The sequence below is a fragment of the Mus caroli genome, chromosome 1, assembly GCF_900094665.2.
Source record: "Mus caroli chromosome 1, CAROLI_EIJ_v1.1, whole genome shotgun sequence".
NCBI classification, from domain to species: Eukaryota; Metazoa; Chordata; class Mammalia; order Rodentia; family Muridae; genus Mus; species Mus caroli.
Window position 1 is genome coordinate 54104935 of NC_034570.1, and position 15853 is coordinate 54120787.

The 15853-nt window shown below is 44.3% G+C and overlaps 1 protein-coding gene across 1 annotated transcript in view; it reads right to left on the reverse strand.

Moving 5' to 3' along the window:
- Nucleotides 1-3631: 3631 nt before the first annotated feature.
- Nucleotides 3632-15853, reverse strand: part of Ica1l (islet cell autoantigen 1 like) — a 57108-nt gene continuing 44886 nt past the window's right edge. The window contains exons 10-11 of the mRNA XM_021173903.2: nt 12484-12762; nt 3632-5819 (exon numbers count right to left, since the gene is read on the reverse strand). Coding sequence (XP_021029562.1) covers nt 5704-5819; nt 12484-12762 — 395 coding nt within the window. The 3' untranslated portion in view covers nt 3632-5703. The remainder of the gene's footprint in view (nt 5820-12483; nt 12763-15853) is intronic.

The window sequence follows — 15853 nt, forward strand, 5'->3', positions numbered from 1 at the left end:
AAAGGCTGCTTTTTATTTTTATTTTTTAATGTTTTGATTAAAGAAACAGTTGGCTTTTCCTAGAAGAAGGTCTAAACACAATGGCACAATGGAGAACCATTTTTGGAGAAGGTTTTTTTGTTTTTGTTTTTTAAATTATTGCAAGATTGTTTGGTCTCAGGTGTTGAGTCTATATGGACTAGAGCTGGCCAGATCAGCCCTGTGAAGATTATCATGTAACCACCTAGGAGGAGCCCTGTTTAATAAATGAGAGGAGCTTGATCCTCTCACTTGTTAACATTATTAAAGTCTATTTTTGAGCCGGGCATGGTGGCATACCACAGTCCCAGCACGTGGAAGAATAAGAGGATTACAAATTTAGGGTCAGCCTGGGTTATGTTGTCGGATTGTTTCAAAAGGTAAATAAGCTGGAGAGAGAACTCAGTTTTTAAGAGCACTGGATTCAGTTCCCACCCCCAAATGGTGTGGCTTCTATACTAACACCTCATAAACCTGTTACTGACTTCTTACTAAAATGTCCCATTCTGCCAGCCATACTGAGGCACACCTTTAGTCCCAGCACTGCAGAGGCAGAGGCAAGAGGAAAACAAGCTAAATACAAAACAAACCCAGGTCTTTGCACAGACACCACACACACTACTGTTTGCCTGCCACACTTACCTAACACACCTGCTTCTCTTCTGAGACAGCCCTTTACTAAGTTGCCCAAGCTAGCCTCAAACGCAAGATCCTCCTGCTTCAGCTTCTTGAGTGTTTGAGATTACAAATGTATACTACCACACCCAAGTTACTAGACCAATGAATAGCCTTTGTAACTCTTTGGTTCAGTGGTTTTAAACCATGGTCTAGTCTTGAATTAAATAAGTCTACCTGGCAGAATAGAAAACAAGTTTTCTCCCAAGGAGACTATTTGTGTATGGTTTTTTGTTTGTTTCCTCCAGATGGAGCTCTGGCTTTGTGCATACTGGCGGGGGATGGGGGGTGGAGGGTGGGGCTGTCTACCATCTCAAAACTGTTAGAGATACACAGCAGGGTATAGTGTAAAATTGTTTCTTACTGAGGGTTATGATAAAAATGAAGCAAGAACTACTGCATTAGATACAAATTAAATGTATATTTGGGGGGGGGAGGTTAATGATGCTAAAAGCATTTAAATGGGGTTTAGTCCCTGATCATCATAACAGAAAGCAAACAGGCATGGTGCTGGAGCAGTAGCTAAGAGCTGTAACATCATGATCTACAGGCAGCAGACAGAGGAACATTGGACTTCACATGGCCTTGTGAAACCTTAAAGCCTGCCCCCAGTGACACACCTCCTAATCCTTCCCAAACAGTTCATCTGTATGGTGACTAAGCATTTAAGTATATGAACCTAATGCAGGCCATTCTCATTCAGATCACAGTTGGTTTGATTTGAAACATATTGTGAAAGATTTGTCAGGAATGCTGAGACATTAAAAACTAGTGTTTGTCTCAGCCTGTCTGAAGTAGCCTTGCTAGAAAGGGTACAGGTGGTCTGCAGGGAAACAACCCTGCATTGGCACATTTTGTGTGGTAAGTTCTATCACTGTTGCTTAGTGGTCATTGACTTGGAACCAAAAGTCACCTTTATAAACCTTGATTTTCACATGTACAACTAGAGCTGCTGTCACCTAAGTGGTACAAGGGAACTGCAGGTCAACACCTTGCTTTGGTTTTATCTGTTTTGTTTTATTTTTTGTCAGGTAAGTCTGTTTAATCGTAAGAAAGCTAAAAGGGAGGGAGGAATCCATCTTAGAAATGGTCTGAAATTCATTTTGGCTTCTCAGGTATAAAGTAGTCAAAGCTTGTAGCTGAGAACGTGTTTACCAACTCCAGATCAGTTCCCAGGCAGTGTCTGTTACATCACATTCCTTATGGTCTCCCAGGAAACAAGAAACTGTCTTACAGAAAACAAAATTGGAATAAGTAACCAACAAGTCCTATCTGGGAAATGTCAGTGTGTTTTTCTGTGTCTTGTCTCCGGAATGGGTTCTGGACCATGCAGCCTTGCATTCCTACCCTGCACCAACAGGGTTGATATGTCATCTGATTGCCTGTCACTGAGCCTGGTTCTCCTTGTGGACACAGCTCCTGGTAGCCTGGTTCAGAGGCCCAAAGAAAGGGCACCACAGATACCAACCAGTTCATGACATAAGTTGGTGACTATTTTTAATCTTGCTATGTCCACAGAAATGAGAAACACTGCCTTTTAGAGAATCTGAAATTCAGTCACATTTCTTTCCCTTTACTTGTTGAGATACTTAACAGTGGTGCTTGTTAACACCATGAGCATGCTAGACTCTTGACAATGAACTGCATCCCCAGTCTCAGCGTGGTTAAAATCTCTGCTTGCTGTGTTATAAGACAGTAGGATGGATTGTGTGTGTGTGTGTGTGTGTGTGTGTGTACTGGTGTGCCTAACAGGGTAAAGGCATGAATAATTTCTTTTCTCCCTTCTTTTAAAGAGTAATTTTTGTTTTAGGTGAGTAAGAGTTGCTTACAAGAGCAGACAGTGTGTCAGATCCCCAAGAACTGGAGTTCTGAGCAGTTGCTGAGAACTGAACCTGGGATCTACAAGAGTTAACTGTAGCTTTCAACCTGAGTCATCTCTCCAGCTGTTTTGGTTTTTTGGCTTTTCTTTCTGTTTGTCTTGTCTGGGAAATGGTCGTACTCTGTACCGCAGGCTGGCTTTAAACTCACAGACATCTTCCTGCCTCTGCCTCTGCCTCTGCCTCCTCAGTGCCGGGATAAAAGGTCTGTGCTGCCACACCTGGCCTTTTTTAGAGGGTATTACTTTGAAACTCAATAAAGTGATTCTCAAGAAGAGAGAGGAAAGCCATAGGGCAAAGTTCATAGAACCAGTGCAGGCATTGTCCCCTGAGGGGAGGTTGAATGGGTCTGGACAAGCATGTAGGGACTGAGAGCTGGCACCCAAGCACATGTGAAGTAGGCAAAACGGGGTGTGAACCCCTACCTCTTACCTATGCATTTCAACCTTCCTAGGTCATGGAAGAGAGTAGGAAAGGACCACACTGGTGTACCTAGCTAGTGGGAAGTTTTAAATGTACAATACAAAATATAAAAACAAACACTTAAAATCCTGTTACTCTTAGGCAGACCTTTTGATTTTTGATTTTGTATTTACTCTGAGCAGTAGCTCACTAAGTGGAGAAGAATATGGTGTTGACTAAATACCAAAGACAGAGCTGGGGTCGGCTCAGTGGCAGATCTCCCTGTAGCTAGAATTGGAGACAGTTGTGAGTTGCCTATTGTGGACCTGGGAGCCACATGTAAACAGAACTTAGATTGTTCTGCAAGAGTAGCCAGCCACCAGTCCATTTTTGAGATGGTGTCTCTCACTGAGCCTAGAGCTGTTTGGAATGGCTAGCCAGTAAGCCCTGAATATTTGCCCATCTCTACATCCAGTTGCTGGGGTGACAGGCAGGTCTTAGGCTTACATAGCAAGTACTTCACCCAGTGAGCCCAGCTAGGCTTTGGGGTGTTTTCATCAGCCTGTCTTGGGTTCCTTGACTGTGGTCCAGAGGTAAATCTCAAAAATTGAGATAGGAAGAGAGTTGTATTTAGATTGAACACTTTAGAGAACACATTGCTTTATGCCATCTGTAGTCTTTATTAGTAGATGCTCAAGAGAGAGCGAGAGCACACTTGAACTAGCATCCTAATGCTGTAAGCTCTGTATATTTCTAGACCTATGAGATAGGAAGCATGAGATAAAGATCCAGAACAATAGTAATGTGAAGTGAATATTCAGAGTGGAAATATATTTCCTTTCAATGTGTAAATAATGAAATCTAATTTTTTGAAATACAATTTGTTTCTAATGATATTAGAGCTATATTGTATAATTAAAATCTCAGAAAATACAAATTACACGTGATAGCATGGCCTTCCATTCTTGCATCTCTTGAGAAGAAGGCAGGTGGCGTGCTGGAGCTTGTCTCACTTTGTGTGAAGAGCTATCTGGGATAAAATAAAGTAGGATATAGGTGTTTCCCCGCTCCGTATAAAAGATGCCCACTTTGAGAAAGTTGTTCCTAGGATAATGTGTGCCTTCCCCGCATCTGTCTTTCTGGTAAGTGCTCTGACTGTATTTTCGCAACTGTGAACTAACTCACTGGAGGAATATCCTCACAAAGAAGTGTAGCACAGACGACCTACGCTATCATTTCTTGAGGTTGATGGCTGTGGTTGCTCTGGCACTGGCCTTAGACTGTGATTCGTAATAGTAATCCTGGTGATAAATCTTGGCAGCACAGTGGCAGTTCCGTGTACTGGAAATGTTAACTCAACAGACGGAAAGTGCTTCTGAAGAGATAATAGTTCCTTAAGGCTAAGATAGTCAGGAACAAGTCTGAATTTGTTTTTGACCCTCAAGTGAATCTGCAGCCCATGCACCAGTGACCTGAAACTGGCTTTTGAGAGACCACAGGGGCAGTTCACAGGGTTAGGCCAGGTTGCTGGGCGTGTGGAGTGGATAGCATTCACCCACTCTGGTTTACTCCTTAAAAATAGCTCACTATATATACCATGACTTGGACATTACGTGGAATTTCAACCTGAATCAACCTGCTAATAACTAGAAGCCCATAAAAACCACAATAAACAACTTAATTAAAATGTCCCTTGTGGGACATCAGTCACAGTGGACTGGATGACAGAACACATGGGAAACCACCCCTAAATTAAAGGGTGGACAAGAAAGGACAGGAAGTGAGCGAGCGGCAATCCATGAGCCGATTTCTCCAGCTCACCCAACTGCCACTGCCTTCCCTCCAAACTATGTCCTCTGCCGGTAGCTTTTGCTTAGCAATCAGAAGGCACCGTGAAAGTTAGACCTTCAGGACGAACCTGGGATGCTCCTTAACTGTCTGGAATTTTCCATGTCTGCCAGCCTTCTGCGTTAAAGCATGTGATGAGTTAGAATACAGCAGTAAAGACAGGTAGGTGTTCAGAAGTCTTGCTGTTCACATAGAAGTTTCTGCAGGTTTCAGCAAGGTTGCTCCTCAGGCTGGCAGTGCTGGTCCTCATTGTTCTGCGCTGCCACAGTTTGTGAAAACAGGCCTTGTAGATTCCTTTTCCCATTTCTACAAACAATGGATTTTACATCCTGCTATCTTCCCCATGAAAATTTGATGATGGAACTAAGTGTATCCATGATTGCGTATGAAAGGTAACATTGCATTTAGTTTCCAGATACAGAAAAGCAAACACGTTTCTCTGATTTCAGTAAAACAGACAGTTGTCTAATCTTGTTCCATGTTGTACTTGAGGAGAAACTTTCTACATCTAGTGCTGTTCTCCACAACAGAAAACACCCGACACTACCAAGGAAAAACCCCAAACTATAGCCACTTTATATCCTACTTTTTATCCCCTTACAGCAAAGTAACAAGTACAAAACGCCTTCCAAAGAAATACACCATGCTTCTGTGATTCAGACATAAATCTGGTTTCTCAGTACTGCAGACTCAAGAGTTTGTAAAATTATCCACGTACAACAGTCTGCTCCACCACTCTGACTAGAGTTGGCTGGCAGACTTCTCTCTTGGATACACGCTTCTGTGTGAGGTCACAGTGGGAACTTCTCTTCAGAAAGGTAAATGTTGCACGGTTGGCGCCTCAAGACCCCTGAACCTGTGACATCAGTCACCATGACATCAATCAGGCATTCAGAAGCTCGTCATCTGAGTGTCCAATGGCATCTGGGTTTGAGAGCGGACCCAAGTCTGCAAATAGATTGAACCAGGCTGACATGTCTTGGTTACCATTGTTGGGGGCTATTAAGAAAAAGACATTAAAGAGTTTCAGTTTTTGGAGAGAATATTTTTATACTATTGTTACGATTTTTGAAGCTTTTAAATAAAAATACAATTGACTGACAGTGATTCATTATATCCCCCTTCAGGTTAAAAAAACAAATGTAGTTCTTCCCAAGAACGCTTAAATGCTGCTTAAAATCTATTATAAAAGTAATACTTCAAAAATATTGGCCATAAAGGGGACTAACCCTCCTAACCCTGTCATTGTACATAGTTGACAGTTGTATCTTTTGTCTTTTGAGGCAGGGTCTCTCTGGTTAGCCAGGCTGGCTTCAGGTTTGTGGTCCTTCTGCCTCACTCCTAAATTTTGTATTACAGGTATGCACGCACCATCATGCCCAATGCTTGTCAAAACATTTCCTAACAAGGGCTGTAGAGATGGCTCAGCAGATAAGTGCAGGTTTGCTCCCCAGGGCACACATGGTGGAAGGAGGAACTCCCTCTAAAGGTAGTTTAAAACAACATCAGAAAAGGTCAAGACATTTTGATAACCTCTTGTACCCAGGCCAGACTTCCAGTGGAGGAAGTGGGACATCAGCCCACCCATAAAACCTTCCACCCAAAATTTGCCCTGCCTACAAGATGCTCAGGGATAAAGATGGAGCAGAGATTGAGGGAATGGCCAACCAATGACCGGCCCAACTTGAGACCCATCCCATGGGAGAGAACCAGCCCCTGACACTATTTATTATACTCTGCTTTGCTTGCAGACAACTGTCTCCTGATAGGCTTCATCTAGCAGCTGATGGAAACAGATGCAGAGACCCACAACTAAACATTAGGCAGAGCTCAGGAAGTCTTGTGGAAGAGTGGGGGGAAGTATTGAGGGAGCTGGAGGGGTCAAGGACACCACAAGAAGACCTACAGAGTCAACTAACCTGGGCCCGTGGGGCTCACAAAGACTGAACCGCCAACCAAAGAGCATACATAGGCTGGACCTAGGCCTCTTAAACATTTGTAGCAGATGTGCAGCTTGGTCTTCATTTGGATCCCTTTCTAGCTGGACTGCCTTGTTTGGCCACATTGGGAGAAGAAGCAGTTAGTCCTGCTGAGACTTGATATGCCAGGGCACCTTGGTACCCATGGGGGGACTTCCCCTTCTCTGAGAAGGGAAAGGTATATGGGGGGGGGTGAGGGGGGTTGTGATGGGGATGTAAAGTGAATAGATTAATGAAGAAACACAAAACATTCTGGTAAGATCACTGCCAGACCCAAGTTCTTTTTAAAAATGCACTATCACTCTGGTCACAAAGCAGTAGTATCCTACTTATAAAAAAGAAATTGTTTGATTTTGTTTATGCATGATTGTGCATCACATGTGTGCCTGGTACCTATGGAAGCCAGAAGGTGTCAGACCCCCTGGAAACTGCCATTACAGACAGTTGTGAGCTGCCATGTGGCTGCTAGGAGCTCTGTCTTCTGGAAGAGCAGCCAGTGCTCTTAACCACTGAGCCACCTCTCTAGTTCCTCAACCTACTTTATTAGTTCAATCCCTCTCACTTCCCTCCTAGGATGTACATTTTTATATGTTACACACTGTACTGTAACATATTCAGGGATGCATGTTTGTACTGAGGGCTAAGAGTAACTGATTACACATGGCAATAACAGTGGGTCATTTCCTAAGACTAGAAATCCATTATCTTAGGATTACTGTTGCTGCAATGAGACACCATGACCAATAGCAACTTGGGGAGGAAGAGTTTATTTATTTGGCTTACACTTCCACATTGTAGTCTATCACTGAAGGAAGTCACCTTCCTTCAGGACAGGAACCCAAACAGCAGGAACCTGGAGGCAGGAGCTGATGCAGAGGCTGTGGAGGGTGCTGCTTACTAGCTTGCTCAGCTTGCTTTCTTATAGAACCCAAGACCACAATCCCAGGGATGGCTCCTCTCATAATGGGCTGGGTCCTCCCCCATTGATCACTAAGAAAATGCCCTATAAGGCTGCCTATAGACCAATCTTATGGAGGCATTTTCTCAAGTGAGGTTTCCTTCTTCCTGATGACTCTAGAATCTGTCAAGTTGATAAAAGACTTAGCATATCCATGAAGACCAAGAGGTTTAGAAACCAGGGCAGAGGCCTGAGAACAATCCAAGAATTGAGTATGAGCTGGGTCACAGCCCACAGAGAAATACAGTCCAACTCAGAGCAGAGTCAAGGTAGCCTCTTTTTATCCAAGTCATGGTTAATGCCAGCTACAGACCAGAGGAGGCACAGTGCACAGCAGTATCTGAGGCCCCATGCATGAGGGTGGAGCCAGGGGCTTCACAGAGTTTGGGTCTGGCTCTAGTTCTGGGAACTGAGGTCATGTCAGTTATACCCATGGAAGGATAGCAAGTTGCATCCTCGGTGTTCTACCTCCAATGAGCAAAGTTGGTCGAGTCGCCTGCCTGCAGGGGCTCTTGTTTCCTATCTGTGTTACAGTCATATAATTTACCACTGAAGTATAACATGTAAACAGGTTGTTGGTAATCATGCCAAGGCTGGTGATTGCAGCAGCAGTGCCTGCGACCTCCCTGATGAGCATGTATGGTAAAGTGGCATCATTCTGGTCGTTCCTCGTCCCCACACCCAGGAATCTGAGCTGTTAGCAGCAGTATTCTAGATGAATTTGTCAGCTCTCTAGTTAGGGATGGAACTGCTTATGGGTAAGTACATGGATGTTCATTCAGTTAAAGCAAAACTGCAGGGCTGGTGAGATGGCTCAGTGGGTAAGAGCACCCGACTGTTCTTCCAAAGGTCCAGAGTTCAAATCCCAGCAACCACATGGTGGCTCACAACCATCCGCAACGAGATCTGGCGCCCTCTTCTGGAGTGTCTGAAGACAGCTACAGTGTACTTACATATAATAAATAAATAAAATCTTTAAAAAAAAAAAGCAAAACTGCAAAAAAACAATTTTTAATAGTAATTTAGTTTTCTACAAGCAGTACAGCTCTCCTCCAGCCACATTCTTGTGAACATGGGAATTCTCTTCTCATTTTAGCCACAGTGTTGCATTCTTATGGTTTTAATATATTTTGTCGGAGCTGAGTAGTTGCTGGGTTTGTTCTATAGCATAGTCTTGCTACATAGCTTAGGTTGGCCTCCAGCTAGCTGTGTAACCCAGGCTGGCCTGGCTCATCCTGCTCCAATCTTTGAATCCTGACGACTGGGATTTAAAAGAATGTGCCATTGTGTCTGGCTTTTCTGTCCGTTTTATATTATTTTCATGGTGTTATGGGTTGAACCACACATTGTGCATACTAGCTAAGTGTTCTATTTTGGAACTACATCCTGAACTCGCTTCTATTTGCATTTAAATGATTAATGAAGAGGCATACTTAATGATTTCTAAGTTAGCAAAATTTCCGGGATTCCTTTATGGCCAGAGCTGACAGCTACCTTTTTCCTGCTCCTCCTTCCCTGATAAATCAGCCTCAGACTACAGGTACATCAGCCTTTCTCAGGACCTCTGCTTGCTTCTTGTTAGTTTTGTTTGAGATTAAGACTCACTCTATGGACCACGCTGGTCTTGAATTCACAAAGCTCCATCTGCCTCTCCCTCCCAAGTGCTGGATTAAAGGCCTGTACCACCATGCCCGGCAGTACCTTTGTTTTCTGTGACTGTCTGCCAGAAGTCTGCGTGCTATGTGTGGTCCTCCAACATCCCATACCAGGAGATGGTAGAACCTTTAAGAGCTGGCTGAGGGCAAGGGTGTAGCCCAGTAGCTGGGCTCTCACCTAGCATGTTCAGGCCAGCACTGCACACACAAACCTGTAGCTGAGGCCATGGAAGGGGAGTTATATATCACTGGGGCCCACTGGGACCCCAGCCTCTGCTTGCTTTTTGGTTCTCAGCTTCTAGGAAGTAACCATGTCCCTGCCATGATGTTCTATGGGGCCACATGTGTAGAAGCAGTGACCAACTGACCAGAGACCAAAACTCTAAAACCATGAGCCAAAACGTTGTAGCAATGTATAGGAAGAAGGGGAAAGCTCACCACCCAGGCTGACAGTGTAGCATGCAGGGTGTCCTGCATGTGGAGGCCCGAGGCTCCACCCCCAGGACCACAGAAGGAAGGGGGAAGACAAGGAAAGAAGGAAGAGGGGGAAAAGGAGAAAAATTACAATTCAGCAACAACTATAATAAGTAATAGAAATAGAAATTATATAAAAACTACTAATGATCAAGATGTGTCCTCATCTATAATCCTGGCTCTCGGGAAGTTGGGGCTGGAAAAGCAAGATTTCAGGGCCAGCAGGGCTACATAGCCCCAGTCTACCATTTAAAGTATTGCAGTTCAGAACACAGAATACAGAGCAAGATATCATTTGCAGGAATTGTGCTTACCAAATATGATATTTTGCAAAACCTTCTCAAAGAATACATGGGGATACTTTTTATTTTTCTGTTTTTCTATAATGCTGAATTTATTGAAAACTTTTAAAGTATTAGCATCATAAAAATTTGGAAGTCTTCCCAAAGACTTCCACAAACAAACACTCAAGAAATTTGAACACAAAATGATTAAGTATATTGATAAGTATAAAATTATGAATTTTTTTTTTTCGAGACAGGGTTTCTCTGTGTAGCCCTGGCTGTCCTGGAATTCACTTTGTAGACCAGGCTGGCCTCAAACTCAGAAATCTGCCTGCCTCTGCCTCCCGAATGCTGGGATTAAAGGCGTGCGCCACCACGCCCGGCTAAAATTATGAATTTAAATGGATAGGAGTTTGATGACTAATGGGGAAAACCCAAGTCTGCTTAGACCAGTGTGAATCAAATGTGCTGTCCTCTCTTCAGGAGGACTATGTATCCTTACAAGGCAAATGCTGGCACTAAGCCTCAAGAGGTCATGGAAAATGAAGTTCCCTGTCACCAAAAGCCAAAGATCTATCATGGAGTATCTGCAGCAGTGACTTGCACAGGGAGAGCTGGGTGTCCGTGGCCAGTGTCTGTCCACACCTCTAATGCCACAGGAATGGAAGATCACTTCCTAGGTCTCTGGCATTCTTGCCAGGAGTTATGCAACTTAAGCATCCTTTGAGCTGGGGTAGTTCAGTGACAGTAGTGCCACCTACCACGAATGAGGCCTGCTTTTCTTCTTTCCTTTCCTAAGTTCTCCTGAATATCACTGATTATTGATGCAATGGGGAAAGGTGACTTACATTTTAATTTCTTTGGGTGCTGTGAAGGTACTGGCAAGGTATCTGAGTGTTCTGATCTCTCTTGGGAAGCCCAGACTTGGGGGGTGGGGCAGTAGACAGAGAAACAAGGAGGAGTGAAAAGCTGGGTTCTCCTGTGCATGAGAGTAAGCACTTAACTGACCAAGCTATCTCCCTAGCCTGCACCTTTTAATTGGAGAGTGAAAATCATTTACATTGAAGGATATTGAGGATGGTCTACAAATTTCTATGCTCAAGTTTTCCTGGCTTGTCAGATTACTGTTTTTCCTTCCTTACCCTATCTGTTACAAAGCTTCCTGGCTTACTGTGCTAGGCCATTAGTACAATAGGAACAAAAGGCTTTTTCCTATAATACACAGCACATTGACTGAAGCTGGGTCCCATGAGAGTTTTTGAGAAAACAGTATCTGGGGGATGAGATACAGAGATGTTGGTAAAGCTACACTATGACCATAGATAGGAAAACAGGGAACAAAACGCTGGAGTCCCAGAGGACCTGGAAGCCACATTCATGTGCAACAGAGAAAGTTCACACATGGGTTGGATTAGGAGTCCATAACTCAGACTCCTGTCTGAGCTCACAATCACTGCTCAAGAAGCAATGGTGGCTGGGAGTGGTAGCGCCTGGGAAGCAGAGGCAGGAGGATTGCTCTGAGTTTGAGACCAGCCTGGTCTACAGAGCGAGTTCCAGGATAGCCAAGGCTACACAGAGAAACCCTGTCTTAACCCCCTTACCACCCGTAAGCAGAGTACTGACACCAGAATCTGTTAGAAAAATACTTAGAGAAGTGTGGAGGAGCTGAGGGTGAGGACCTACTGGACTCTTGCAACATGCAGGGAGCCAAATGAAGTTCTAAGTGGAGAGGAGTGGGAAACAGATGTCCTCCATTTGATAACCAGCACAGATACAGGAGCAAAATGATTCCCAACGTGCAGCCCTGGACACAGGATAGTGGGGTTGCTGGCGACCCTTTCTCTAGGACAACCCTCTGACCCCTCCTCTCCACCCTACCCCCACCTTTCCCCACCCCCGTTTGCTCCAGTGTCTTCCATTCCTGTCTTCCTCCCTCTTTCTCTCTCCCCCTTCCCCCTTCCTCTCTTGCTAATCCTGAACCTGCAAGAAAAAAATACACCAGACTTTTCTTGGGGCGGTGGTGGCATCACCTGACCCAGGAGTGGTTCAGTGGATCAAATGCTGTAAGCCAGACCCTGGAACAGTCCATGGGAAACACATGGGTTTGGTGAGGTATCGAGGAGACACCCCTTGTTTCAGACATGTTGACAACTCTAATATGGATCAATTCGATATTTTTCCAGTTGATTGTTGTGACTGCAGATCTTATAGTAGTATTAATGTTTAAGTCTATTTTTCTTGATTCTAGTATCAATAGCCATAATAGTTTTGCTTAGCAAACACAAAACACACATCCAAATTCTCAACACTTACTGTTGAAAGCTCCATCAGCGTGAAGGCCAAGGTCAAAGAGCTGTGAAGGAAGGAACTGTGAGGAGGAAGTGAGAGACCCGGGTCCTACTGAAGGTTCCTGGGATGTGAGGCCAGTGCTGGGGCTCCCACACGTGGGCTGGCATTCCTGTGTAAACTCACTAGCACTTGAAGAAGTGGGGCTTAGGAGGCTGTTCAGAAATGAGAATTCCTTCTCAAAATCATCTCCTTCTAGTGAGTCTCTAGGCAGAGCTCTTGCAACTGCTGGTTGAGAACAGAAACAGCAAGTGTTTTATTTCCTTTTGAGGAAATGAGAGCAGGACATAGGAAAACTATTTTTTCCTTTATGGCATTAAAATAATTTTAAAACAACTATATTAATTAGAGGTCTATAATTATTTCTAATAAGACAGGATTTAGGTCAAATGGCCATATAGCATCTAAACAAGTAGTTATGAATGCGAAGTGCTAATAAACTACTGCCTATGTGAGACAAAGACTCAGAGACCTGGAAAAAAAGACACAAGCAGTAAGGAGCAGACAAGCAGACAGGGACGGGAAGATGCTTGCGCAAGCAGCAAGGTGATACGCTAACACGGACGGGCACTGTCTTCACATGTGTGTGGAACATCATAGAAACTGATACTCATGCACATAAAAATGCAGTGAGTTCATCAATCAGTGTGCTCTGATTACAGTGTAAAAAATAAATTTAAAAGAAAGCAAAAGCTAGGCAGTGGTGGCTATGTCTTTAATCTCAGCATTCAGGAGACAGGCAGGTGGATCTCTGTGAGTTTGAGGCCAGCCTGGTCTACAGAGTGAGTTCCAGGACAGCCAGGGCTAGGCAGAAAATCTCTCTCTCTCTCTCTCTCTCTCTATATATATATATATATATATATTTTAAAAAGCCTCTTTTACTGATAAATTTTAAATTATAAGCTGAAAAGAGAATAGACTTCCCAGAACATTCCAATAAAAATATTTCATAATCCATAGGATAATTAAGTGCCAAGCACGAAGTGGTGGTGGCTCAGACACACTACTGTTACAGTCTGCGTGACTGCTGCCTGTCTAGCCAGCGGTTTTATGCTGCCACAAGGATACTTTCTCATATGCTGTTACTACTGTTACAGGGGAATTTTCTCATGTACTGTTACAAGGAACTTCTTCATGCCTGAGCTAACCATTAACCCAAGTTCTGTTAAGTTCTGTACTTTGGTGTTCTTAGAAGCCAATCACAACAGAGGTCAGTTGGAACTGCGTTATATAGATAGCCATAATAGGCTTGGATCCGAGACCTCCAAGGAAATTGACATCTTACTTGGCAGAAAGAGACCGTGTATGTGGGTTACTGACATCCTAGTTGGCAAGTTGGGACATGAATACTAGGCAAGGCAAGATGCCCCACCACAGCTGAATAACTGGACCAATGGGAACAGGTTAAATGTATGACAAAGACATGTTCCTAAGGAAGTCCCCTATCCCTGAATCCTGATTGGTGGAATACCTTTGCACAGATGTTGTGGATCTCAGGTTTAAAAGTTCTATAGGATTCTGAATCTAGACTGAATCCCTGGTCAATCGGTCTTGGGTTGTGCATTTGATAAACCAGTCTCGTTTGAATCAGTGTCTGAGTGATTGTTTGTGTGGTGATTCCTAGACTTCAACAACTACTTTAACTAATTTATCAATAAAACTAACAGAATCTTCCCAGGATCTGACCTCCAGTGTAGTAAAGGCCCCAAGACTATTCAGGATATGAAAAAAAAAAATACCCAAACATTTACTTAAAAGCTCCAGAATTCAGGAGGAACTGAGGTATGTACCAAGAACAGCCCTCTCCTCCGTAACTGTTCTAGCCTGGAACACTCAGTCTCATTTGAGGTTTGGGGTGGGGCTACGTTCCCAGGAGTCAGGAGGCCATCATCACACAGACTGTCCCTGTACCTAAAGCTACATTTTATGACTAGAGTCAAGCAGAGGTTGCCATTGTCCAGCCAGACCCTGCTCATGGGATGAACACTGACCCACCCAGTTAGGGTGGCCCAGGATGGGCAAGGAATTATGGAGCCATGAGGACAGAGAGCTGCTCACTCTGGAGTTTGGTTGGAGCTCCCCACCAGCCGGAAGCAGAAAACCCTAGTGCAACACTAGCTGCAGGCTCTGCAGATTAGAATGCAACACAGGGCAGAGCCTCCCTACAGTCCCACTTGTTGAAAACGGGTTTCTTTCTTTCTCTCACTTTTGTTTTTTGTTGTTGCTTTGTTTTGTTTTGATTTGAGTTTTGTTTTTCTAGACAGGATTTCTCTGTGTAACCCTGGCTGTCCTAGAACTTGCTCTGTAGACCAAACTCACAGAGGTCCACCGCCTCTGTTTCCCAAGTGCTGAGATTAAAGGTGTGCACCACTTTGCCAGCTTGCTAACTTTTTCTTTTTTAATGAGTATTTATTTATTGGGGTGTGTGTGTGTGTGTGTGTGTGTGTATGTGTGTGTGTGTGTGATATGCTTATGAAGATCTTAGGACAACGTCAAGGAGTAGGCTCCTTGCTTACACCATGTGGTTCCTAGGGAATGGATCAGGTCCATCAGACTGGATGGCAAGTGCCCCCAGCAGCTGAGCCAGCCATCCCACCAATTCTCAAGTTCAGCTTTTACATGGGTGTTGTGTTGAAGTACATGCTTGGGCAATTATATTGACTGAGCCACTCCTGATCCCTGTCTTGTTTTTTAATTATTATTTTATGTGTATAGGTCTTTTGCTTACATGTATGTACATGTACTATGAGCACAATTAGTGTCCATGGAGGTCTGAAGATGGAGTCAGATTCCCTGGAACTTGAGTTACAAATGGTTGTGAGTCAACATGTGGGCGGGCGCTGGGAGTCAAGCCTGGCGCCCCTGGAAGAGCAACTAGTGTTCCTAACCACTGAGCCCACTCTACAGTGCCTGTCTTAATATTTTAAAGGCAACTCCCATGCTGCTTTATACTGGCTAGTTCTAGAATTCTTTTCTGAAGCCAGAAGTCTGGGGTTTTCCTGATTTGAGGCCCCTAAAACATTTAGGGGTCTGTCTCCTCAGACTGCTGAAGATGACGCAGAGCTGGGCTTCTGCCCCTCATCACTGACCCACTCCTTGGCCCTCAGATAAAGTGGTAGTTTCAAGTCAAGGCTCTGCTTCTAAGGCAAGGTGTCCACTGATGCCCCTGCCCCCTTCTCCTCCCTCCCTCCCCTCCATGCTCCAGCTCAGTCTCTGACACGAGTTTCCTTAAGAGGGGACCAGCAGAGCCGGGCGTGGTGGCGCACGCCTTTAATCCCAGCACTTGGGAGGCAGAGGCAGGCGGATTTCTGAGTTCGAGGCCAGCCTGGTCTACAAA